The sequence below is a fragment of the Oncorhynchus kisutch genome, linkage group LG17, assembly GCF_002021735.2.
Source record: "Oncorhynchus kisutch isolate 150728-3 linkage group LG17, Okis_V2, whole genome shotgun sequence".
Lineage (NCBI taxonomy): Eukaryota > Metazoa > Chordata > Actinopteri > Salmoniformes > Salmonidae > Oncorhynchus > Oncorhynchus kisutch.
Window position 1 is genome coordinate 26,720,430 of NC_034190.2, and position 19,212 is coordinate 26,739,641.

Below are 19,212 nucleotides of genomic sequence, written 5' to 3' on the forward strand. Positions count from 1 at the left end.
ACTACTCTGGACGGCTCTGACTTAGAATACGTGGACAACTACAAATACTTAGGTGTCTGGTTAGACTGTAAACTCTCCTTCCAGACCCATATCAAACATCTCCAATCCAAAGTTAAATCTAGAATTGGCTTCCTATTTCGCAACAAAACATCCTTCACTCATGCTGCCAAACATACCCTTGTAAAACTGACCATCCTACCAATCCTCGACTTTGGCGATGTCATTTACAAAATAGCCTCCAATACCCTACTCAACAAATTGGATGCAGTCTATCACAGTGCAATCCGTTTTATCACCAAAGCCCCATATACTACCCACCATTGCGACCTGTACGCTCTCGTTGGCTGGCCCTCGCTTCATACTCGTCGCCAAACCCACTGGCTCCATGTCATCTACAAGACCCTGCTAGGTAAAGTCCCCCCTTATCTCAGCTCGCTGGTCACCATAGCATCTCCCACCTGTAGCACACGCTCCAGCAGGTATATCTCTCTAGTCACCCCCAAAACCAATTCTTTCTTTGGCCGCCTCTCCTTCCAGTTCTCTGCTGCCAATGACTGGAACGAACTACAAAAATCTCTGAAACTGGAAACACTTATCTCCCTCACTAGCTTTAAGCACCAACTGTCAGAGCAGCTCACAGATTACTGCACCTGTACATAGCCCACCTATAATTTAGCCCAAACAACTACCTCTTTCCCAACTGTATTTAATTTATTTATTTATTTTGCTCCTTTGAACCCCATTATTTTTATTTCTACTTTGCACATTCTTCCATTGCAAAACTACCATTCCAGTATTTTACTTGCTATATTGTATTTACTTTGCCATCATGGCCTTTTTTGCCTTTACCTCCCTTCTCACCTCATATTTGCTCACATTGTATATAGACTTGTTTATACTGCATTATTGACTGTATGTTTGTTTTTACTCCATGTGTAACTCTGTGTCGTTGTATGTGTCGAACTGCTTTGCTTTATCTTGGCCAGGTCGCAATTGTAAATGAGAACTTGTTCTCAACTTGCCTACCTGGTTAAATAAAGGTAAAATAAATAAATAAATAGTGATCAGTGTGTAACCTACTACTCAGTGAAGTCATGTTTCATGCTCAGTTCATTGGATTTATTTTGCAGGTATAGCAGGGGTAGGTGTAACGAAGTGGATCAAGAGTAGTTAAAGAGGTAGGCGACATTAGTTTGGATGCTAGTCTAGTGTTTTGCCTGCCAACCATAATAACAACCATGTCTGTATGAGGCTCTGTCGTGCTGGCTGGGTCTCTTCTGCTTGTGTCAAAAGAAGAACACATGGCTCACTGACTAACTACACAAGTTCACTCCACAAAACAGCAGCTCTTTCGCTGTAAACAAAAGGAGCTATTCAGATCAATTAAATTGAGGTTTGTGTGACCGATATAACTGTTCACGTCACATTCACCCACTCACTGCATCTCACATAGCTGGTAGCGCCCTCTGCTGATAGGAAGCTGTACTGTCTCATTGGCAGAGCTTAAGAGCTGTGAGTGAGTCAGTGCAGCGCAGCAAAGCTTTCCTTTCTTCTGTGGTCCTCTGCCCCTGAACCATGACTAGGCCCCAGGCCTGGAGAGATGGGGGGGGGGGGATGTGTAGAGCGGCCTGCTTGCTGCTGAGCGAGAGAGGGGCAGGGCGTTAGAGATAAGGGGGAAGACAGAAAATAAAAAAGTACGACGGTTTGAGGAGTTGGAAAAAAGACCGTGAGAAACAGCTGAGCAGAAAATAACAGAAGCAAGAACAGTTGGCTCAGCTGAAAGCAAAAAAGGAAGCAGAGTTTAAGACCAGAAATCCCCCCAAGGATTCTCCTCTGAAACAATTCTGCCATTTATGCATCAAGAGATTTAAAAAAAGAAGCAGGTGTGAAGACAATCGCTGTAAGCTATTAACAATTTTACTGCATGAAACGGTTTTGGATGTTTGTCTGGTGTGCACATATACAGTGAACGCCAAAAGTATTGGGACAGTGACAGTTTTGGCTGTTTTGCCTCTGTACTACAGCATTAGATTTGAAATGACACTATCACTATGGGAGGTTAAAGTGCAGAGTGTCAGCTTTCATCTGAGGGTATCGTCATCCATATCAGGTGACCAGTTTAGAAATTGGGGACTAGGATATTGGGACAAATACACTCAAGTGTATTTTGGAATCACTTATTGTTAATAAGAATGGAACATGTTTCTAAACACTTGCACATTAATGTGGATGCTACCGTGATTAAGGCGAGGCTTGAATGAACGGTGAATAATGTTGAGTGAGAAAGTTAGATGCCGCACAAATATCATACCCCCAAGACATGCTAACCTTTCACCGTTACAATAACAGGGGGGGGGGGGGGTGGTAGTTGTGCATCTAACTTTCTCACTAACTATTCAGGACTATGTGTAATCATAGTACCATCCACGTTAATGTAGAAGTGATTAGAAACATATTATATTCTTATTTATAAGAAGTGACATTATTTAACATTAATAATCTGAAACACAACCAAACCAAAAAGCAAATGCATCCAACACGTTTGTGGAGTCACAGGCTTGATGTACTGATTGCGTACCAGGTATATGGGACCAAATACTAAACGTTTGACTTCTTTAATCCACAAGTGAATTTGTCACAATACCTTTGGTCCTCTAAAAACAGGGGGACTATGTACAAAAAGTATGGTAATTTCTAAAACCGGTTCACCTGATATGGATGGAAATAATCTCAAATTAAAGCTGGCAGTCTGCACTTTAACCTCAAGTGCTGGAGTACAGAGCCAAAACAATTTCACTGTTCCAATACTTTGAGCTCAGTGTATCTGCACAGGCAAAGCTTGAAAGGAAACTAGAGCAATTAAAGTACAACGAGTGTCCCATTATACCTTTCCTCAGTTTGAGAGTCTGATATTCCAAACTTCTCAAGTCTGGAGATTGAGTTGGTGTGTGATGGGATGCAGCCTGACGCGGTAAAGGAAGAAGCATAGCAGCACTGTGAGAAGCCAGCCAGACAGGCACCAATAAAAACAGACTGCAAAGAGACACAGAAAAAGGGCCCCTAGAAATGTCAAATAAGTGAATTGACATTAAATTCACTTCATCAATTGACCCGGATGCAGACACAGCAGCCTCAGAGATGGTTAAGGCCAGCCAATCACCCAGCACTGCACTCTCTCTCTCCCCGGGACCATCTCACCAACCTGCCTGGCTCATCAGCCAGCACAGAACACAGCAAAGTCCAGACAGTTATCCTCCTAGTGTGGGGGTGGTGATGGGACATTCAGTACAAACACAAATACAGAGAGACACATTACCAGCTGACACTATGGAATAGGCACACAGGGGTAACACTGTGTGACAAGGACTACATAAGAACTAGAGATAGACCGATTAATCGGAATGGCCCATAGGTAATCTGCATTTTTGGACACCGATCACGGCCGATTACATTGCACTCCATGAGGAGACTGCGTGGCAGGCTGACTACCTGTTATGAGAGTGCAGCAAGGAGCCAAGGTAAGGTGCTAGCTAGCATTAAACTTATCTTATAAAAAAAAAAAATCTTAACATAATCACTAGTTAACTACACATGGTTGATGATAGTCCTAGTTTATCAAGCTTGTCCTGCGTTGCATATAATCGATGCGGTGCCTGTTAATTTATCATTGAATCACAGCCTACTTCGCCAAATGGGTTATTTAACAAGAGCATTCGCGAAAAAGCCTTGTCGTTGCACCAATGTGAACCTAACCATAAAGATCAACGCCTTAAAATCAATACACAAGTACACATTTTTAAACCTGCATTTTTAGTTAATATTGCCTGCTAACATTAATTTATTTTAACTAGGGAAATTGTGTCACTTCTCTTGCGTTCTGTGCAACAGAGTCAGGCTATATGCAGCAGTTTGGGCCACCTGGCTCGTTGCCAACTGTGTGAAGACCAACTTCGCCAAACGGGGGATGACTTAACAAAAGCGCATTTGCGAAAAAAGCACAATTGTACCTAACCATAAACATCAATTCCTTTCTTAAAAATCAATACACAGAAGTATATTTTTTTAAACCTGCATATTTAGTTAAGAAATCCAGGTTAGCAGGCAATATTAACCAGGTGAAATTGTGTTACTTTTCTTGCGTTCATTGCACGCAGAGTCAGGGTATATGCAACAGTTTGGGCCACCTGGCTCGTTGCGAACTAATTTGCCAGAATTTTATGTAATTAGGACATAACATTGAAGGTTGTGCAATGTAACAGGAATATTAAGACTTATGGATGCCACCCGTTAGATAAAATACGGAACGGTTCCGTATTTCACTGAAAGAATAAATGTTTTCGAAATGATAGTTTCCGGATGAGACCATATTAATGACCTAAGGCTCGTATGTGTGTGTTATGTTATAAGTCTATGATTTGATAGCGCAGTCTGACTGAGCGGTGGTAGGCAGCAGCAGGCTCGTAAGCACTCATTCAAACAGAAAATTAGTGCGTTTGCCAGCAGCTCTACACTGTGCTTCAATCATTGCGCTGTTTATGACTTCAAGCCTATCAACTCCCAAGATTAGGCTGGCAATACTAAAGTGCCTAGAAGAACATTCAGTAGTCAAAGGTATATGAAATACAAATGGTATAGAGAGAAATAGTGATAACTACAACTTCATACCTGGGAATATTGACGTCTCATATTAAAAGGAACTACCAGCTTTCAAATGTTCTCATGTGCTGAGCAAGGAACTTAAACTTGAGCTTTTTTACATGGCACATATTGCACTTTTACTTTCTTCTCCAACACTTTGTTTTTGCATTATTTAAACATGTCATTTATTTGAGGCTAAATTGAGTTTAATTATGTATTATATTAAGTTAAAATAAAAGTGTTCATTCAGTATTGTTGTAATTGTCATTATTACAAATAAATCAAATTGGCCGATTAATCGGTATCTGCTTTTTTTGGTCCACCAATTGCCGGTGACAAATCATAATCGGTCGACCTCTAATAGGAACTGGTCACACATTTATGATAATGCAGTCTTAACACAGAAAACATAAAAATAAAATAATGTATGTCTATTGAGAACAACTCATTTGGGAATAAGTGCATTTATTTTATTTTTTTAAATGCAATGTTTAATACAGTACATTTCAGATGGACTTAAAATATTCCAAAATGACAAATATTTAAAAGACAAATAAAACAATGTAAAAGCATAAGAAACCAGTAAGAGATGAAGACTGGAGGGCAGCAGGTACCCGAGCAGTTAACATCTGTTTAGAATACACTACAACAAACCACTGAACCCTACTGGCTCCTGTAAGTCGCTCTGGAAAAACAACATCTGTTTAGAATACACTACAACAAACCACTGAACCCTACTGGCTCCTGTAAGTCGCTCTGGAAAAACAACATCTGTTTAGAATACACTACAACAAACCACTGAACCCTACTGGCTCCTGTAAGTCGCTCTGGAAAAACAACATCTGTTTAGAATACACTACAACAAACCACTGAACCCTATTGGCTCCTGTAAGTCGCTCTGGAAAAACAACATCTGCTAAATGACTAAAATGTAAAAATGTATGCAGCTTCTGTCACATGACCATTACATTATGCTTTGACGCACAACTACACTAAAAGACTCACGTCAGAGACAAATACAGACAACATTGAGGAAAGTGTCCACACTCCGTAAACAAAGACAATTCCATGTGTGTCAATAAAACATTCCCCGACTCTGCTGTGACCAACTACATGTCAGTGTCCATATTGAGAGAAATGAAAACAGCACATGGGTACAGACATGTGTTTGTTACAGGTACATTCTCAGCAGTAACCACTTCCATGACCAACATGTGTTACAGGTACATTCTCAGCAGTAACCACCTCCATGACCAACATGTGTTTGTTACAGGTACATTCTCAGGAGTAACCACTTCCATGACCAAACATGTGTTTGTTACAGGTACATTCTCAGCAGTAACCACTTCCATGACCAACATGTGTTTGTTACAGGTACATTCTCAGCAGTAGCCACTTCCATGACCAACATGTGTTTGTTACAGGTACATTCTCAGCAGTAACCACTTCCATGACCAACATGTGTTTGTTACAGGTACATTCTCAGCAGTAACCACCTCCATTACCAACATGTGTTTTGCTAAAAAGTATAAATACTGAACATGGTCTATGGTCTAACTCCTTCTGTACAAAAATATATATAATATGCAAACTTACAGCAGACAAGACTGAGCCCTTGTATCCTTAAAGTAAACCAAGGTTAGGTCAGCTTGTCTGTATATTGCTTGACTGTAAACAGCAGAAAGGCCTGTTGGTTTGGAAGAGGCAGACAGTCTGACGGGTTGGAGAGAGCCACTACCATAAGACTGAACTAAATAGCCCAGTGGCAGTCACACTTTGGAAACAAACATGTTCTAATAAACTCCCTAGTATTTAAGTTTCTCCTGAACCTCAAAACAACAACGGCTCAACCTCTAACCAAGCTAGGAAGTGGATGAATCAGATATGTAGGCTGGGTTCCCCTTGCAATGAAAGACATAACACAGAGTTGCCTGGTTATAACGTTAAAGAACGGAATGACGTGAGTAACTAACGGTTGAGCTACACCCAGGTCAAACATGGCCTAGCAGGCGGTTTCACTTCCTTGTTCCAGAGATGGTCTTTTCAGCGGTAAACAACGAACCATCTGGTGTAGACTGGGCTACCAGGAACAGGAAACACCACCATATGTAATGTCCTGAATACCAGATCCTGACCAACAGTAATACAGTACACTGGTCTGTACTAGATCCTGACCAACAGTAATACAGTACACTGGTCTGTACTAGATCCTGACCAACAGTAATACAGTACACTGGTCTGTACTAGATCCTGACCAACAGTAATATAGTACACTGGTCTGTACTGGATCCTGACCAACAGTAATATAGTACACTGGTCTGTACTAGATCCTGACCAACAGTAATACAGTACACTGGTCTGTACTAGATCCTGACCAACAGTAATACAGTACACTGGTCTGAGACTGTCATGAGAGGGTGACCCCATACACAACAGCCAGTGTTAGAACAGGCAACTAAACTGGGGTCTGCCCCTGAGGGGGGTTGCAGGTAGAGGGGAGGAGGGAACCTGCAAGGCACAGGATGGGGGCCAGCTGGGAAGGCGTGGGCCCTCCTACCACTTTAATCTCCTTAGCAGCCGGCATGGGCAGCACCATCTCCATGGAAACTGTCTGCGATGACTGCTCCACTGGTACGAAGCCTCGCCTGTCAATCAAACTGACACGGAACAACATGGAGGAAATAGGTCAGACAGAAAGTTTAGGCTTCAGGGTTACATGCTGACCACACCGCTCACGGAAGCGTTACAAATGTACACACACACGTTATTCAATCATTGAACCCAAACTGCTCGCAAGAGTCTGTGTAGTCAGGCACTAAAATAGAACTTGGTTCTATTTGTGACGCTTGACATGCTGCAAGTCCCGCCTCTCTCCTCATTGGTTTTTAGGAGCATACACCGACGTAGGTAACTAAAATATGAACTGAGGTCCACACAACAGCCCAGTTGGTGGCGGTAATGCACCTTAAAGTCTGCATTATAAAGTCTGAAGAAGAAGCCTGAAGGAGGAGAGATTAATAGAAACTAACTCTGTATAGCCCTTTATCTGTGGATTAATTGTCGGAGTAGAGGACCTTGTGCATTTCATGTAAAATAACAACCCAATGTTTATATCCCAGGACAAATTAGCTAGCAACAGCAAGCTAGCTAAACTGCCAAAAATGTTTAATACTGTTCAACCTGTTTTTGATATTTCGTGTCCTGATCGCATCTGGTGTGGGTGGACAAAAATCAACATGCAGTCTGGTCAGCATGTTAGGGTGAATTCAGTTTCCTGTTCAGTCAATTCAAGGAGTAGATAAAAATTGAATTCATGAATTGGAGAAAAATCCTTAGAACACAATGGAGTATATTTTATTCAGAAAGTAAAAAATAATAAATAAATCACATCCTAAATGGACTGACTCAAACCTTATCAAAGATCCATTATAAACCAGGCTGAGTCTCACCTGGGAGGCATGGGTCCACAGAGTACAGAGCAGCAGTTAGTCAGGATGTTGTTATAGCTGTAGGGGTTACCGGTGTCCTCCGCCTCACTCTTCCCCGACCACGAGCCTTTGATCTGGGAACAAAAGAGACCCACAAGATTGACCATCAGTTCTCATCCTAGACCAGTTTTAGCTCATTTGTCAGGGACCAGGCACAACAAACACGTCACCACATGTACAGTTGAAGTCAGAAGTTTACAAACACTTAGGTTGGAGTCATTCAAACTCATTTTTCAACCACTCCACAAATTTCTTGTTAACAAACTATAATTTTAGCAAGTCGGTTAGGACATCTACTTTGTGCATGACAAGTCATTTTTCCAACAATTGTTTACAGACAGATTATTTCACTGTATCACAATTCCAGTGGGTCAGAAGTTCACATACACTAAGTTGACTGTGCCTTTAAACAGCTTGGGAAATTCCACAAAATGATGTCATGGCTTTAGACGCTTATGAGAGGCTAATTAACATAATTTGAGTCCATTGGAGGTGTACCTGTGGATGCATTTCAAGGCCAACCTTCAAACTCAGTGCTTGCTTGCATGTATGTATGTATGTGTGTGTATACATTTTCCACACTATAAGGTTGGAATAATGCTGTGACTGTGAAAATTATGATAATGGTCTTTTAGTGAAATTTTGGCCTGTTTTGGTGGGATGGAGTTTGCCTTTCATGGTGACATCACCATGCAGTAAATGAATTAATAGACCAATAAGAAAGAGTTCCAAACCTCTGTCAATAAAATCCCATATTCAGTTTTCCCACTCAGACAGTCCAAGCAAAATTCTTGCTTGAGAACATGCCCTTTACTGAGAAGCTATTTGTTTCTTTTTTACAATTTTAATTGAAAACAAAACAATCACGTAATTGTTACCAAGAAATGTGATTGAGATTAAAACAGCTGCATTGGACATTAAAGTGTATTACACATATCCCAGAGGTGACAAAGACATCACACATTGTTATTTACTCACATCTTCATTTGTGGTCAGGTTAGAAGCAACCAGGTAGGTATGGAAGCCTGAGAGGCCCAATATGGACCAAACTGAAAAGAAGCAAATCACCAGCTCCACAGCAGTGCAGGAAGAAAAGTCAAAGACAACATTTATGGTTTGAGTATCAGAGACATCAGCTGGAGAAAGAGACTCATTCTTATTCTGCAATACAGCCAAGAAACTGAAGTGAATGACAGTTTAGGTGCCCTAACACCACACTACTCGAGGCAGGGAGTGGTATTATGAGGGGATCAGGTAGGTTACCCAAGACACACAGAGTCTTGGTAAAAGGATATCTGGCTGGACTCTCCTGAAGAGCAAAAATAAGGCCCCTCCCCCCTTGTGCCCCTGAGGACAGAGCAATTGAAGATTGTTACAGAAAACCATGACAGGATAATATCACAAGCCAGGGCAGTGCGGAGGTGTGTAGACTACGTACTCAGCGCGAGGTGTGTAGACTACGTACTCAGCGCGAGGTGTGTAGACTACGTACTCAGCGCGAGGTGTGTGGCGACGCAGCCGAAGACGAAGGCTGTCAGGAAGGACAGAGAGACGATGAAGGTGTAGAAGAAACGATAGTTCCTCTTCCCAACACAATTCCCCACCCAGGGACAATGGTGGTCGAATCGCTCTGGAGGAGAGGAAGTGAGACGGGGAAGAAAATTAACAAATATCTACAAAGGACATCTCATTGACAGAGGCCAAGCTCTCAAGCCCCTTTCAAATGCAAAATGAATTAGTAGAAAAGTCCAAACATTTTAAGAGGCCCTGCTTTCAGAGTTGACCATCATCTTTATGGAGAGCACTAATAAATCCTCTTTATAAGACCGGAAGACTGTTCAACAAAACAATCTCATTAACAGGCTGTGTAGTCTAAATAATTCAGTCTAATAAATGTCAGTGTTCCGTGCTGAACGCCCCCCTCAACGCCCCCCTCGGTCTCGGTCCTTACCCACACAGTTGTCACAGAGGGAGCAGTGGGAGGTGCGCGGTGGCCGGAACATCTTGCAGGTGAAACAGTACTTGAGCTTCACTACCTGCTGGTTGATCACCACCTCCTTGGTGCGGGGAGGGAGTCGGTAGGTGGAAGAGCCAGAGTTATCTGAGGAGAAAGACAGATCAAGAGACATAGTACACAAGGTGTGTATATTAGTGTGTATTACTATCCGTGGGTACTGTAAATCCCCACAAGGATAGTAAAACAAGGAACATTGTCCTATATTAGAATTAGGGGTTAGGTAAAATAAGATGTTTAATAGAAATTGCTGCACAGTCCCCACAGGGATAGTAAAACTTATGCTGTGTGTGTGCGTGTGTGTCCATGCTGTGATCCAGGCAGTGGCGTTAGGCCTAATTGCTGGCAGAGTGGTGTCCATTAAGGTGGAATCAAAGTGTATGAAAGTGTGATGCCTACCTAGCAGACCCATAGGCAGCGTTTATACAGGCAGTCCAATTCTGATATTTTTATTCCACCAATTGGTCTTTTTGCCAATAAATTAGGCAAAATATCAGAATTGGGCTGCCTGTGTAAACGCAGCCATAGTAGCAGAAGGTTTCAGATGAGAGGCAATTTGATGTATTAATAGACTGGCTCGATCACGCCATGGCATGAGCTCATTCACAGTAAAGTGTAAGGTACTCTCAAAGGGAACAACTTTGCGTCACAATGACAGCTGAATATTAGGCAGCTAGTCAGAACTAAGTATGATACTCTTGATAAGAACTTTCTGGATGTATTCATCTGGTTTAGGAAGATAGGCCTAACCAGCAGATATGTAAAACATTAGACTTAAACCATGTTGCAGAGAGTATGACACATTTAAAAAATAATTTTTGCTACTCTGAGCTGTGTGTGTGTGGCGCGTGTATTCATGGACGCCAAGGGAAGCCAGCCTTCCCCATAAAAAAATATATAAAATGTATTTTTCATCTCTGTGCGTTTCATCATTTTCATTCAAATTTGCAAGTGGCCAGGCTGAATCTATATCTCAATGGAGAAAACAGAGCGAGGAAAACAGCACCCCTCTGTCTCAGTAGCCTGTGTGTAGCCCATGCATATGTCTGGTCAAAAAGGAGTATAACTTTATGTTGCCGCCCATAGCATTGAATTCAATAGCAAAGAAAGCCAGCTAGCGTTTGGCTTCCATTGATAAAAATGGAAGCCAAACGCACAACTCTGAATGGTCTAGGTGCAGGAACAACAAAAAACAAGTCAAAAGGAGGCCAGTTTGGATTTGGCAAATCACACCAAAGCAAAACGTCACCGTTAGCTGTGTCCTGCAGTAGCTAGCTATGGATGCAGATATGGAGTTTCTGGTTCAAAACAAGTTTATTTGAGCAGCAGCTGAAAATCAAGAAGAACGGGAGGGTGACTCCAAAATTGGATATTGTGCAGGGGAGAGGAGCACCTGACCTTTTAACACCGATAATTACAATAGAACCGACTGGCTAGCTGGGAGTACTAGGCTAAAGAACTGTTTTGCTTGTCATAACTTTTATTTGACAAGAACACACGTTTGATCAACAACCCTTGGACCACCACTGCTTTTTCTGATCTTGCAAACCTGGACAGGTCCCTTGACCGTCATGGAAAATCTCAAAAACACATGGCAAGCCTGAAAATAAGCTCTTTGGTCGAGTCCGGATCAACGAGGCTCTCGGCCAGGTCACAGTGATCAGTGTCCAGAGGCACAACGAACAGCTGAATGAAAACAGAGACATTCTGAAGAAAATGGTCATCGCAATGTACCTGCGACAGCAAAGAGCAAACCTTTAGGGGGCATGACGAGTCAGCAGCAAGCCTTAAAGATAATTTTGTTGAACTTGTCAACGCATTTTCAGACTTCTATACTGCCACGGCTAAACACCTTGGGACAAGCACCATATTTACAGGTATGTCAAACACCATACAGAATGACATTCAGAACGTCACAGACGTAATACAAAGAGAAACTGACAATGAGATCAGTTCAGCATCCTTCATAGCAGTCCAGGTGGATGACACCACAGACATATCCTGACAATGAGATCAGTTCAGCATCCTTCATAGCAGTCCAGGTGGATGACACCACAGACATATCCTGACAATGAGATCAGTTCAGCATCCTTCATAGCAGTCCAGGTGGATGACACCACAGACATATCCTGACAATGAGATCAGTTCAGCACCCTTCATAGCAGTCCAGGTGGATGACACCACAGACATATCCTGACAATGAGATCAGTTCAGCACCCTTCATAGCAGTCCAGGTGGATGACACCACAGACATATCCTGACAATGAGATCAGTTCAGCATCCTTCATAGCAGTCCAGGTGGATGACACCACAGACATATCCTGACAATGTCAATCATAGCATGCTTTGTCAATGATAATGTGTCATGATAATGATAATGTCATGATATGCGAGAGACTGCTGGGATTTTCTGATGTGCGCGCAGAGAGAAACGCAGAGGTGATCAACACTGTTGTACTGGAAATTCAACCGAGCAGCCGAACTCAGACTTACGACGGGGCAAGCTGCATGAGTGGGCAGTGAGGTGGGGTTCAGGAACTCGTGAAAACCCACTTTCAATATGCCATGTTCATTCATTGTTATGCCCACAAACTAAACTTACGTTTTAGCACAGGAGACAAGCAATAGTAACGACGCAAAGTTTTTTTTGAACATCCATTGACAGTTTAAAACATTTTTCCCCCTGTCATGCAGACCGCAGCAATGCTCACTGAGGTTGTCAATACCAGTCAGGTACTGAAGGCTGTTTCACTCCTTGGAACTTCAAAAGTAGAGACGTGCACGCTGTGCACGAAGGCCAGAGATCATTGGATATCGTTTATGATCGGATCATTACTGAGCCCGGCTAGGATAAAGATTTGATCGCCCAGAGAAATGCACTGAAACAGAAACATTTTTTTTTAAAGGACACTGTTTGTGGCCATTTTTGGACTCACAGAATCGCCGTTTCAGGCCCTGCAGAGCAAATCTCTTGACCGAAGACATTGTGTACTGGTTGATAGTACAGTGTATGCCATCAGAAGTGATGACATTTCAAGGAACATATGACAACACTGTCCAGACTGTTAGAATGGAAGATGAAAGACACCACCGTGGCTGGGATGACTATGAGCATGGACTCAACCACCGGGACAACGCTGACAATGACCCAGTCTCCCTGGACAGATACCGACGACTGCACTTTGAAATACTCTATGGAATCATCCTACACATGACCCAGAGGTTTGCTGACATGAAGAGCCTCGACTTCTTCTGTGTTATTGATCATGGGTCATTTCCTGAGTACTCCAAGCAACAGGGGTTTCCTGACAGAGTACTCACACATCTGTTCCAGGCCCTTTCTCTGACAACCAGAGGTTGAAAAATGAGCTGCAGGTAGTCTATTGCTGATGCCTCCTTCCACATACCACCAGGTGAGCTGCTGCAATCACTTGTGAAAAATGAACTGAGCACCACTTTACCGGAGGTATAGAAGCACCTGAAACGGATGCTCGCCATCCATGTTACAAATACATCAGCTGAAAGGTCATTTTCCTGTCTGAAAGGGAATCTAACCTACCTACGGTAGCTGTGGACGAGAGAGACTCACACATTTGGCAAAAAAGTCCATGGAAACATGTGCTGCATGAACGTAAGTCTAGCAGAATACTGTATGAAAACGGATTTGACCATTTTGTCAGCATGAAAGCGAGGAGGGTGGCAATTCCTTTACAGGTAGGGTGAGTCAACATGTTTAGCTTTTTGCACACTCACAGATTGATCAGACAGAACAGTTTGTGTTTTTAAAAATTGCCATTGCATTAGACTAGGCATTTACCTTGTGTTGTTGAAAATGTTACAATGGTTTCTGTTTTCATCTTTGCCATAAGGTGAACAATGTCTATATGCTTACAATTTCTGTACCATGCTATTCATTGTTTTAGCTCGGTTTCTTTCATATTTGCTGCGAGACGTTAATACTTAACTATTTATCTAGTCTGGACTGTGGGCATATATTCTGGTTTATTCCAAGTTGCATATATTATTGTGATGAGTCAATGTGAATGTGCTCGTTGAGATGCGGCCTCCGCCAGAGAGGCGCTATCCACCTGGTGGTGCTGATAGTGGAGGCCGTGCTCTCCGTGGTCCTGAATCAATAGTTAGACTGAGCAGTCTGTTTTAATGCACATCTTGGGGTTCCCACAGGTTAACTTGACTATTCCCGGGGGGGGGGGGGGGGGGGGGGGGGGTGTATCTCTATAGTTGGTTCGAATCAAGGCTCTATCACATCCAGCTGTGATTGGGAGTCCCATAGGGCTGGCAATAATTGGACCAGCGTCGTCCAGGCCGTCATTGTATATAGGAATTTGTTCTTAACTGACTTGCCTAGTTAAATCAAGGTTACACACACGTCGACCAAAAGGTTATGTTGGTATGTCCCCAATACCAGTAAAAACATAATCAAAACCTATTTCAAATACTTGCTGTTCAGTCATTTCATTCTCAACCAGGATTTCTATGGCACGGCGTTTGGGTCATTGCGTGTCAAAAAAGATACGTCAAATAACACTATTTGACATATCAAACAACACAACAATCCAATTCAGTAGCTATAGTTAGCTAGTCCACAGTGGTGGCCTTTGCGGTTAGCCTTCAAAATAAAAGTACGGCATAATTATACTATTTGTATGCACTTGCATCAGTCTATTACATACTCTTATTTTGAAGGCAAACGGCAAATTCCATTATGCCTAAACCCTATTGTGGCTAGCTACACAACACATAACCCAGTCCGGTTGAGCCTCCCTAGCCAGATGAAGCTAGCTGGCTGCTTTGGGCAACAGGGTTAAGTAGATGGCTAGCTATTTATTTTCCTGAACTGACGTTCAATTTCAATAGGCGAACAACAAGTGGCTTACAAGGATTCCTAAATCATTGCTAAGAATAATGAAAATGACTGCAGTTTCTACTGTTTTCAGGCTGGTTGTGTTGGTGCTAGCTAGGTACCAAGCTAAAACTAGCTACCAAGCTAAAGCTAGCTACCCCAGAAGTTGCGGTCGAACAAATGATGCTTTATTACCAACGCGGTATTGTAAACATCGTTCGTGGCTGGTGTTTGCAGACTTTGTACAGCTTTGACAGTACTACTGTATATTTATTTTACACGCAAAGACCCAAATGGCGTTCCATATTATGTCATGAAGCTAATAGCAGTGACGCTATTACTGTGTAACTCCGGTAGGGCAAAAATCGGAAAAATAGCACACATTGTAGTGTGTACTGATGCTCGACCAGTCGGCGAAAGCCAACATCACCCACGACAGAGAACGGTTGGTTGTCAAGGGCAATGAATTCCATTATCTTGTCCGTTAATGGATTTCGGCTTTAAGTTGTCTCGCTAAAATTTTCTTACTCTAACAAATGACTGCTGGACTTGTTGACTGCTCGATCCACACAGCAGACATTGTGGGCTAGGTTAGGAATGCTGTGTAGCGCAACATTTTACGTGGTGTTGTTATTTTTAACATCCGCCGATACTGATTGGCATTTTTAGCTAATATCGTCCGATACCGATTGCCATTTTTAGCTAATATCGTCCGATACCGATATGTTCACAGATAGCTTGGCTTCCCCATTGATTTTACCGCTACTGGTGTGAATGTGAGAGAGCGAGAGACGTTAGTGGCATCCCACTGCAATTTGGCCAGAGTGTCTTATTTTTCACACAATTAAACAGCAGAGGCAATTAGGGGGGGGGGCTGACCACACACCGCAACAAGCAGTCATTAACAGTTCAAAGACCTCCAGCCATCCATCCCTCCCGCCATGCTCTGTCAGAGGGGACTGTGTGTGGTTCTCTCAAGGGAGGAGGAAGCCTGTAATTATGGAGGTTCAACCATTTGCTGGCTGAATAATGCATGTCGTCGAGCAAAAAACAGGAAACTAACGTACATGTTGCTGCTACAGTGTCTCAAAACCAGTGCAAAAACAAACAGCCCAGAATATGGAACAGGAAAACAAATGCTGTCACTTGGGCAGTGTAGGTGAATAAGTACACAAAGCTGTAAAAGTTAGGGGGAAAGTAAGAATGTTCTTTCAAGTGTGTACTAATTGCCCTTACCGATCTGCTTCTCAATGTACGCGGCCTCGTCCGGCGTGGCCCGGGGCAGGATGCCAGGGTCAGTGAAGCTGGTCTGCAGGAGAGAGATGACAGCGAACACAAACAGAACTCCTCCAATCGCTGGGATGAACACAGTCAGGTGCTTCACCAGGAAGGGACAGCTGTGATGACAGGACAAAAATAAGAAAAAAAAGAACATATTCAGCAACAATTGAAGTGGACTACCTTATGTTAAAACTAAGGTTGCGTTTACACCCCATATTCTGATCTTTTGCTCAATTACTGGCAAAAAAAGCTGATCTGTTCAACCATAGGGGAAAACACAGGGCATTCAGACAGCCAACATGAATAAAAACTGTTGATTATGAGTGCATTTCACACACACAACTTTTCAATTAGAAAATTGGATTATAAGTATTGTATGAATGTTCTGCTTAATATAATTGTGTCATCGTTGCCACTCAACTGCATTACACTTCAAAAACACGTCAACCAGTAAAATAGCTCTTTGGCTAGCTTCGATACCAGCCTGTCTATGAGAGTTAGCATTCTAGCTAACAACTGATGCATCTAAAATAGGTATTTTGCAACGAACACAACCAAATATAATCTTAGGGACTGTTCAAGCAATTATCAAAACAATAATCAAAACAAGCGAATGAGAATAAAAAAATATATATATATTTTTTTAAAGAGCTTATTTCAGTGGCTGATTATTACATGCTGATTGATGGGCGACTTCCCGTGCGTGACGTTTCAGTGGGTACTGAAAATAAAATCAGAATTGGGCTGCTTGTGTAAAACGCAGTGTAGCCTGCCTTCATTAAAAGGTATGTTTTCCCCTCTCACCCGGAAACTAAAGGGGTCAAGATTGAGTGCAGAAAGACACAGGACACCGATTAACCACATGAAGGACTAGTTCTCATTTTCAACATGAGGAACTGAAAATGCTGTCAAACCAGACTGACACACAAATAGTACAATAGTGTTTCTCAACCACCCAGAGGGGATCTGGTTTTAGACAACTCACTTTTTAATCACCACTGTAGCATAGTCTCAGGAGATGCAACGCATTTCAGCAAGACACTTGCAGGAAGATGTAATGACTTCCTGGTATTAAAACTATTATTCTATTCCAGAATCTGCTGTGTTGTGTTAAAGTGCCAGACACAACCAAACTTACCATGTTTTGTTGAAACCTGTGCCATTGTTTTCTTGGCTATGGCAAACATTATTTTGTGTCAAAGAAATGCAAAAAAAAAAGAACTTGTACTTACTCAAATACAAAGAACAGTACGGTGGTGACCAGAATGAGGCCGAGGGTGAGTGGCAGGACACCGCTTTGTTGAGCCACGATGAACCGTCCATCGCAGTAGAAGCGATTCTTTCCGGGGAAAACTTCCCATTTTCTCCGTGCCTTTTCCTCCTCCTCTTCAACAGCTGCGGGTCGCGGCGGCGGGGTCGGAGTTGGAAGTGACAGCGGTTCGATTTGTTGGTATTCGCAATTGTTCATGATTTTCGAAAAAACGGACTACTTTTATTTCCCCCAGTCTTGGGCGTCCGGAGCAGATGAGCAGTCACCGATATCTAGTTAGCAAGCTAGATGCCTATGTAGTTAACAGCCTAGCGCGTTGCCAGGAACATTAACTACAAACATGTTACAGCGCCGGGAAATTAGTGGAGCATGTCGTCATTGACTCAACAACACCACCAAGCGTATCCACTATCCAGTGTATGAAAATAATGTCCCCAAAATACAGTCATTGAAGAGAACTGGACTTTTTAAATGATCCCTCCGATCTAGCTAATTACCAGCTGTGTGTGTGACCCATTTCATCAGCAGACCGCTAAAAGCTGGTTAACGAGCCCAACATGGATGAGCAGACGAGTGAATAGTAGAGTACATATCACAGCAGGTCTATTGGTACCATACCAGGGGTCTGATACGGACAGTTTGATCCTATATGAGCCCACCAACTCCTACACTTCCAGACAGAAAGTAACGTCACATTTCCCGGTGGTGATGTTGACAGATGAGGGAGTTTTCGTAGCTACGAATCGACACCAACTGCAGACAGTCTGTTAAACATAAACATTTATCGAAATATGATTTGTTTTGGTCTTGTGCAGTCTATTAAATTCAGGAAAGCGTGCAGGTCAGGTGTACTTATATCGTATGGTCCAGCCCTATGGAGTGAGAATTTACTCCGCCCAAAAGATAAACCCTTTTTAATATGGAGGCTTATTTGATCTTAAAAAAAGTTTCGTAATGTTCAGGCTGTTAATTGTTCTGATATAAGTGGATGCACGTGGCATTCCAGCAACGTTGAGAAAAACGACTCCGGTCGGGTGCGTTGGTACATTGAGGTTATCTACTCGTTTGAGTGTCAGAGCAGAATAACTGATGGATTTACCAACGCGCAACACCCTTTGAATACAACAGGTGTCCGCAAAAGTTGGTTAAAAAAAACGGTATGATATTGTTGCTAGCAGCACAGTTGGTCACTAACGATCAAGATAGTATGAACACAGCTCTGCTGGGGCTGGTAAAATTGTCAGAATGAGGGGTGCTCTCGTTTGTGTCTCGAAGTAGCTTGCAAGCTCGAGTGCGCACTATGGCACTCCAGATGTAATTTACGAACACAACCTACTACTTGTGCCTGTTGTTCACACGGGTATCTGCCCTCTGAGGCGCTGGCCAACTGGTGGTAATGATAGCGAAGGACGCGCACACATTGCTTTCATTGTCTATGGGCTAAAGTGGTCCCACCTGACCTCACTCGCCTTTACTAATTGAGGACATGTATTTCCATTGTTAGAGCGGTCACTGGGCTATCTTGTCAATATAATAGATAACCTTTGGTTATGATTGCTATGAAATGTTTACAGCGTTCATGATTTGCTGGCAAGGAATGAAGTCAATATTTTCGCGTACATCCTTTTCTTTTTATGGTCTATGCTTACACAACGGA

At 42.6% G+C, this 19,212-nt stretch overlaps 1 protein-coding gene across 2 annotated transcripts; it reads right to left on the reverse strand.

Annotated features, from left to right (window-relative positions):
* Positions 1 to 5,083: 5,083 nt before the first annotated feature.
* Positions 5,084 to 18,933, reverse strand: LOC109879597 (palmitoyltransferase ZDHHC18). Of its 2 annotated transcripts, XR_002253567.2 has the most exons (9): positions 17,518 to 18,932; positions 16,241 to 16,401; positions 10,078 to 10,227; positions 9,619 to 9,756; positions 9,422 to 9,473; positions 9,105 to 9,207; positions 8,088 to 8,200; positions 7,819 to 7,912; positions 5,084 to 7,295 (listed from the first exon to the last, which is right to left on the reverse strand). XR_002253567.2 is itself a non-coding variant. In XM_020471768.2 (8 exons), the coding sequence occupies exons 1-8, from the start codon at positions 17,751 to 17,753 to the stop codon at positions 7,094 to 7,096; spliced, it is 1,155 nt and encodes a 384-aa protein (XP_020327357.1). In that variant the 5' UTR covers positions 17,754 to 18,933; the 3' UTR covers positions 5,084 to 7,093. The 2 variants fall into 2 exon arrangements, 1 of the variants encoding a protein (XP_020327357.1); XM_020471768.2 differs by lacking the exon at positions 7,819 to 7,912 and having other exon boundaries at positions 17,518 to 18,933.
* Positions 18,934 to 19,212: the final 279 nt, after the last annotated feature.

Coding starts and splice junctions, on each gene's coding strand:
- LOC109879597 (XM_020471768.2), bottom strand. CDS start 17,753: ATGAACAATTGCGAATACCAACAAATCGAACCGCTGTCACTTCCAACT. Junction 16,402..17,517: donor GTACTGTTCTTTGTATTTGA/GTAAGTACAAGT, acceptor CTGTCATCACAG/CTGTCCCTTCCTGGTGAAGC. Junction 7,296..8,087: donor TGTGGACCCATGCCTCCCAG/GTGAGACTCAGC, acceptor GTTCCGTGTCAG/TTTGATTGACAGGCGAGGCT.